This window comes from Spinacia oleracea, chromosome 4, assembly GCF_020520425.1.
Source record: "Spinacia oleracea cultivar Varoflay chromosome 4, BTI_SOV_V1, whole genome shotgun sequence".
NCBI lineage: Eukaryota > Viridiplantae > Streptophyta > Magnoliopsida > Caryophyllales > Amaranthaceae > Spinacia > Spinacia oleracea.
In genome coordinates, this window is record NC_079490.1 from 128,423,447 (window position 1) to 128,431,256 (window position 7,810).

Below are 7,810 nucleotides of genomic sequence, written 5' to 3' on the forward strand. Positions count from 1 at the left end.
TTCCAGGCACTAAATCTATGGTAACGTCAATAGGTCGATTGGGAGGCATCTCCGGGATCTCTAGGTTTCTCACATTATATAAGGAGGCTGGGTTCCCTTTACTGACTAGCTTCACGAGTTCCATTGCCGTGATGATTCCTATGTTCTTAGGCTTACCAAAACAACGATATGACACTACTTTGCCTAGGCTAGACCTCAAGTGAACCTTCTGCTTCTCACAATCTATCTTGGCTCTGAACTTGGCCAACCAATCCATCCCTAGAATTACATCTAGCTCTCCTAACTCAAATTCGATTAGGTTAGATAAGAACACGGTCTTGGCTATGGTCAAAGGCACATCTCTATGAATTTTGGTACACTTCACTATACTACCAGTAGGTATGACTATAGGTACCTCAATTGTTTCAGGTTCTTTCATCCCTAGTTTCCCCAAAGCATCTACTGATATAAAAGAATAAGTCGCACCAGAATCAAATAGAACTTTAACTAAAACGGAATTAATAGAAAAAGTACCCGCTATGACGTCAGAGGAAGTCTCCGCTTCTTGCCTAGATATCACATTCAACTTTCCTTGGGCAACTCCTTTGTTATAGCCACCTCCATTGGTGTTCCCATTGTTGTTTCGGTTCCCATTCTGCTGTTGGTTCCCTCCAGGCTTTCCATGGTTCTGGTGATTGCCATTGCTATTGCCATTGTTATTGCCATTGTTACCACCTTGGTAGTTCCTTTGGTTTCCACCTCCATTTCCCCCATTCCGGTTCTGATTGTTCCGGTTATTGCCTTGGTGGTTACCTTGGTTAGGCTTTCCATTCTTAGAATAGAATTCATACTCCCTATGGCCTAACTTCTGACAGAATCTACAAGTCACCAAATTTCCATCACAATCCTTTCCAGGGTGATTCATGTTATAGCACCTACAGTCGTAGGTTCGTACTCCATTCCTTCCAGACTGATTCCCACCACCTTGGTTGTTGCGATTACCACCATTGTCAGCCCTAAACTGGAAATTCCCATTTCCTTTGTGCTTCTTAAAATTCCCCTGATTTTGATGGTTATTCCCTTGATTCGAGCTTCCACCATCCTTTCTCTTTTCAGCACTACCATTCTTCCTTTTCTGTAACCCATACAGGTGAGCAGCTTTTCCGTACAGGGTGTCTAATAAGGTAAAGATCTCTCCAGGCAACAACAGCTGTAAGTCCATGGTCAAACCATTCTCAAATCTTTGAGCCCTGAGCTCTTCCATTGCCACCACTTCAGGTGCAAACCTAGACAGCTCTATAAACTTAGAATAGTATTCTGTCACAGACAGACCTCCCATTTTGAGTTCAATGAACTCCTGCGCCTTTTGCTTCTTCAGATAAGGTGGGTAAAACTGGTTCCTTAGTGCAGTTTTGAATGCTTCCCATCCAAAGTTAGGTGTGGCTCTAAGGGTATTTTCACATAGTTGCCACCATAAATCAGCTTCACCTCTCAGGTAGTACACAACACTATTCACCCTAAGGTTTTCGGGGCAATTCACAGCTACAATGAGCTTATCAAACTCTCTCAACTAGTTCTCAAGTACACTGGGTTCAATCTCTCCGCTATAGAGTGGAGGCTTTCTTTGAGCTATTTTCTTAAACATTTCCCCAGCCGGATCATGCACTGGGTTGGCTCTAGTTTGAGCTAGGTCTCGAACTACCTCAGCTAGTTGTCTAACCACTTCAGAAATCTCTTGGTTAGCCATATCCCTTCTCCTGAATAAATAAAAAGGCTAACTTTAATATTGGTTGGACATGACATTACTAAGGCACTAGTTCAACAACGAACCTACTCACAACAAGAACACATTTAGGCGCAACCTAGGGGAAGAGTTGGCGCCATTCTTGGGCCTTCTCACCCCACTATTCGATGCAGGTAAATTTAGATGGTTGCACTAAACCACCTTGCACATAAAATTTTATTGAAGAAATAACAAGTAATCCCTTTGCGATACCCACAAGACTTAGAATTGAGAATTGAACTTAAAGGATAACGAAAAGGAAATTCTATTCTTTTATAAAACTCCAATGAATAAGTCTTACATCCACTAATGCCATAGCATTTATTCTCCAACTATGATAAAACTAAAACCATAAATAGTAGCTTTGCCACTTTATTAATCAACGAAAAATAAAACTAAGGATTACATTTCTCTAGAGACTAACGTCATCACGACGATCATTTCTTTCCTTGTATTGCTCTGGAGTAAAGTCTTGATCATTAGGATCATCCAAGTCTTCTTCCGGATCCGAGTCTTCATCCATAGCCTCATCATTTTGCTGTGGCTCACTATCAACCACATTATTCTCTTCAAACTCATCTTCAGATCCACTGGATATCTCAATGGTGGGTTCAGGAACTATAGGGTTAGGATTTTCAATCTCTACCACATCATCATCACTATCCTCCTCAACGTCACTAGCTTGCTCATCATGGATCATGCCATCCTCACCATCACTTTCTATTCCTCCATAGCCCATACCTAGACCCGCAGAGTACTTCCCATCCTCATAGCTATTTTCCGCAACCTCTAAGATAGTAGCAAGAACCTCAGAATCATACTTCCACCTACCATCACTAGTCCCATATTTGTACCAATTAGGGGTACCATCACCAAAATGCATGTCACTTAACTTGTTCTTGAGGTCTATGTAAGGGTTCTTTTGGGGTAAACAATGTATAACCATACTAGCCATCATATCTTTGTGCCTAAGGTGGGGCATATTCTTGGTCGAAGCCAAATAGTCACAAGCAAACACGATCTTCTGAACATACGTGCGAGGAGTCTCATTATCCATCTTCTCTTAAGTATCCTAGACTGGTGAACTTAGAAGGTAGCATCCTTAATTCCTGAAAATTCACAACTCAAAAGTCTTACTAACGCGTTTCCATAGAAATTCCAACCCCAAAAGGATACAATAAATAGTTCGTGGAGCCATACAATTTCAATGCACAAGTATATGATCAACATGAAATATGATGCAATCAATCACATAAAGCAAGATAAGACATGGTCAAAACATATACATGGCAATTAATAAATCACATTATCACATGATATGCATTCTTAGACTAATATGCCCTTCTTAGTCTACCCACTCCTCACTTGATAATAATATTAATTTTCGAAATTAATTAAGAAATGACTCCTAACTTAGTTGAAATTATTAAAATTAAAATCGAAAATTAATAAAAATTATTAATTAATTAAATAAATTAATTTCGGAAAAATTAAAAAAAAAGAATCCGGAAATTAAAAAAAAATAAAAAAATTATAAATTCGAAAAAGATTCGAATAAATAAATAAATAATTAAAATAATTCGGATATTTAAATAAAAGAAAATCCGAAAATAATAAAATTAATTCGAATTTAATTCGAAATTTTCGAATAAAAAAAAATTCGGAAAAATTAATTAAATTAAATAATAATCCAAACTTTTCAACTTATTTCAAACGACCCAAAATAGTTGATATTTGACCTTTAAAATATTGAGTACTCAAAATAATACGTTTTGACTTTAGGAAAATAATATTTAAAAATCCTAAAGTTCCGCATTAGTCTCCGATTACCACTTTGTAGTATTGTTTACTACAAAGAAGGAATGAAACTAAGGTCTAGTATACCACTTTGTAACACCCTAATAATTCCTTGCTTTTATAAAACCATTTTCCAACTTAAAATAAAGGAATTACTAAAGTATTACCGCCACCGTGATAACGGTTAAGGCTATTACCAGAATTACGCAGCGGAATTAAATGTCAACTAACTTTTAAAAACATAATTAATGAAATATTGAGGCCTCCTACAATTTGGAACCATAAAGGCCCAAAACCCAGAGTATAAATAATTAAAACATTCCAAACATAAATAAAGTTAAGTTAAATAGTTCGAAATACGAAAACATGCAACTCTCTCGATCATCCCAAGCCACATGATTCCGATCTACCAACCTGCTATTTTATTCTACTCCCCATCAATGCAAGTGCAAATGATAGATCATCATAGGGTCATTAAGGCAAAGGCCATGACCAAAACACACAAAGCACGTAGTCAGCAAAAGCTGAGTACTTACAAGAATAAAGTGAAATGAAACTAAAACATGCATCACTCGCTAAGTACTAATCAACATGCAAAAGCCATATAATGATTAACAACCAATCATGAATACAAGACTCGACACTTGACTCGACTCTTGACTCACAATTTAATTAGAATAAGCTTCGAACGGGCCAAAAGAATAATCCACAAAGGGAAAAGGTGATGGGAGCCAACCATACACCAAATATATAATAATAAAATCGGGCCATACCGAGTGTCGGGCCATACCGACGGAATTCCTGCGCATAATATAAATGAAACAACGTCTTGTATCATTAGTAGGAGTACGAGCTTTCCGGAAAGACTCCCCCCATTGTTCATACTCAAGGTATATATGTTCCAAGAGTTTTGAAGCTTGTTCTGGTTGCACTTTACGTTTATTAATATATTATTAAAGGCGAACTCAAGACTCACCAACATGCACACATACAATTAATAAACAACAACCAAAACAATCTTATTTTAAATGCTTTAGGACTTGTGATCAACAAGGAAAGACACTTGTGATATTACTACCATGTTCCTCCTCACCAAGGTGAGACTCCACATCATGCACATTAACATGAGGGTTGTGCCCTTGCACGACAAATCCTAATTCATTTCATACATAATATTCCCAACTGAACCCTACATGTGCGGTGGCTTACGTGAGCTAACCCTTCACATGTGGTAAAATAAATAGTACAACAAAGTACGAATAATTGGCTCAAAGTATGCTAGACATCCCGTACAATAGCATACAAATAAATAATCCATCCCTTGCATGTGAAATAAACCATACATGCATAAATATTGAACAACATGATTGACAATGAAATCCATACTCATAATAATTCCAACATGCTTGTTCAACAATTAATCCAATAAATCCAACATCACAAATCACATGCTCGTTCACCAAAATAAACATGGTTCCACATAATATAATTCACATCATCAACAATCATGTAATGTCATTGACAAAAGGTGTGGTCGCCCTAGACTTGTACGTACCTTGAATACCTAAGCGTAGGGGCCACTTTGCAATAACGAGCACTCAACTAGAAATCACCTCCTATCATCAAAATAATGAAACTTAAATTATTTCCATGTTCATTAAATTTCCAGCAACTTTATAAAATTTAAAACCTCCTTTAAACTTTAGAATTCAATCGTTTTTCAATAATAAAATCGTCTCAATTTGCAAAATCAATCTCTAGTACAAAAACATACTTTTTCCGCCTTTAAAATCAATAAAAATCGACACTTTAAACCTTTATTCAAATCTGAAAATATAATTGATTATCATAATTAAAATCATCACCTAATTATGCTAATCAATTGACTCATTAGGTCTAGGTTAAAACCCTAACTTGAAAATCCCAATAACACTAGTTTATTATCATAAAAATCAATGCTTTATTCAATAAACAAATCTGAAAATTCATCCTTTAATAATTAAAAAAACCTAATGAATCACAACACGCAAATTCTCAAACCACGGTATTCATAACCGGTTCCCAGCATTTTAATTACTCAAAACAATATTAATATAATAATTTAAAATACGGAATTTAAATAGAATAGGTAAGGAAGAAGAGAATTATACCAATCCGGCCTATAGCACGGAACAACCAAGAATTTAAAGTGATTGGGCGAAAAATTGAACAAGAACGAACACGAACAACACACGAACAACACCGCACACACACACGCACGACTTGTGTGCGGGTGCGCGCAGCGTCGAAGGGGCGAGGCAGCAGCAGCAGGCGCGAGCAAGAGGGGGACGCGCGCGCTGGGGCACGAAGGAGAGAGCGAGAGAGCGAGAGTGTGGGTGCAGCGCTGTGCGCGAGGGCACGAGAGAGAGAGAGCGAGGGTGTGGGTGTTCGATGCACAAGATGCAACAACACAGCAGCACAGCACCAGCAACTATGCGTGCTGGCTGGGCGGGCTGCGAGAGAAAAAGGGAGGGCGAGAGTGTGTGTGGGTGAGAGGCGGGCGAGCAGGAGGGCTCGAGGGCACGAGGCCGTGCGGGTGTCGAGCAAAGAGAGAGGAGAGGGAGTTGGAGTGAGGGGCAAGAAAAACAAAAGAGGGTTTATGAATTTTAGGGGCTCATTTAATGATGGGGGAGTCCTATTTATAGGCTCCTTAATCCCTTGATGGGCTAGGCTTAGGAGATTTGAGTTGGGCTTAGGAAATAAATGATTTGGGCTAGCTTAGGATTTAAATTAAACTCTTTTGATTGGGCTCGTTTAATAAAACAAATTGGACTTTTTATTTAAAACCCGAAGCTTTAAAAATCATTTGCAACTCATTTAATTTCCCGACTCAAGAATTAAATTCGTTTCGTAATTAATTAAAATAATAAATATTCTAATTAATTAAAATACATTAAATAAAATGCATTTAAATATTATTTAAATGTTAATAAATCGTAAAATGCTTTATAAATATAATAAAATATACTTATAAATATTATAAAAATACGAGGTATTACAGCTGGTCCTCCTGATATGACGGCTACATATCCACCTTCGTTGTGATTTCCCTCTGTGGCTTAGACGGGTGACTTGTTTTTCTTATACTGATTCTTCCCTGTGCCGTGAGTGGGCCTTGGAGGCTAGGCCGTCCAGGGCTCTCTTCAGGCTTCTGCACTCTTTGGTGTCATGCCCTATATCTTCGTGGAACTGACAATACAGCTTAGGATCTTGACTTTCAGCTGGAAATTTCATGGGGAAGGGTCGTTCAAGATCGAACCTGGTCCCGACGACCACTAGGATCGTGAGAAGGTCTGTATTGTATTCGAAATATTCTCTTTCTTGTGGACGTCTTCTCTTCTGTCCGGGAGAATTGGTATCATGCTCTTTCGAATGAGCCCAAGTACCATTTACCCGTGGGGCTTTCCTATCTATCTTCTCTTTCTTCCCTGAGGAATCTGTCGCCTTACCCGCCTTTCCATCTTTGGACGCACTGCATATTTCTGTTGCATGGATAAATGCTTCGTCCTCCTCCAAAACTTCAGCCATAGTCCGGACACTCTTCTTAACCAAGTCAAATTTGAATGACCATTTCTTCAATCCTCTGATAAAATTATCGAAGGAGACACCATCAGGAAGATCCGGGATCTGTCCGGCCTCTAGATTGAAGCGCTTAACATAGCTTCTCAAAGACTCATCATTTCCTTGTTGAATGCGTCCCAAATGCATGCTTGTTTTCCTTTCTTCCTTGTGTGCCATGAACCTGGTGGAGAACAAGTTTTGTAGCTCGTTGAAAGAGGCGATTGATCCTGGGGGAAATCGTTCAAACCATTTGGACGCCACTCCTTTAAGGGTGGCCAGAAAGTATTTGCACCACATGGCCTCGTTGGTTCCTTGAACATACATGTGGTGACGGTATGCAACTAGGTGCATGTCTGGGTCGGTGGTGCCGTCATAAGCTTCAATGGTGGGAGTTTTGACTTTAGGTTCTTTCGGGGCGTTCATTGTGTCCTCAGAGAAGGGAGTGCTCATATGCCTCAACGTCAAGTTATTCAACCCCTACTGGATATGATAAGTTGGTTCACGGCGGCTGGAGATCATACGAGGACGCATGCTCACTCTGTTAGGCGTCATCTGGGTTTGTCCTCGAGTAGAGGGGTAAAATGGGGGATACTCCATAACTGGAGTAGATCCAGTGTTTGATAGTTCAGATTCAGCTTCATAGTGTTCCTG

General features: G+C 38.9%; 1 protein-coding gene across 1 annotated transcript; it reads right to left on the bottom strand.

Moving 5' to 3' along the window:
* Positions 1 to 6,679: 6,679 nt before the first annotated feature.
* LOC110790314 (uncharacterized) lies at positions 6,680 to 7,582 on the bottom strand. Its single transcript, XM_021995095.2, has one exon. The coding sequence runs from the start codon at positions 7,580 to 7,582 to the stop codon at positions 6,680 to 6,682; it is 903 nt and encodes a 300-aa protein (XP_021850787.2).
* Between the last annotated feature and the right edge of the window lie 228 nt (positions 7,583 to 7,810).

Bases quoted from the DNA above. Each gene is read 5' to 3' on its own strand.
- LOC110790314 (XM_021995095.2), bottom strand. From the start codon at position 7,582: ATGAACGCCCCGAAAGAACCTAAAGTCAAAACTCCCACCATTGAAGCT.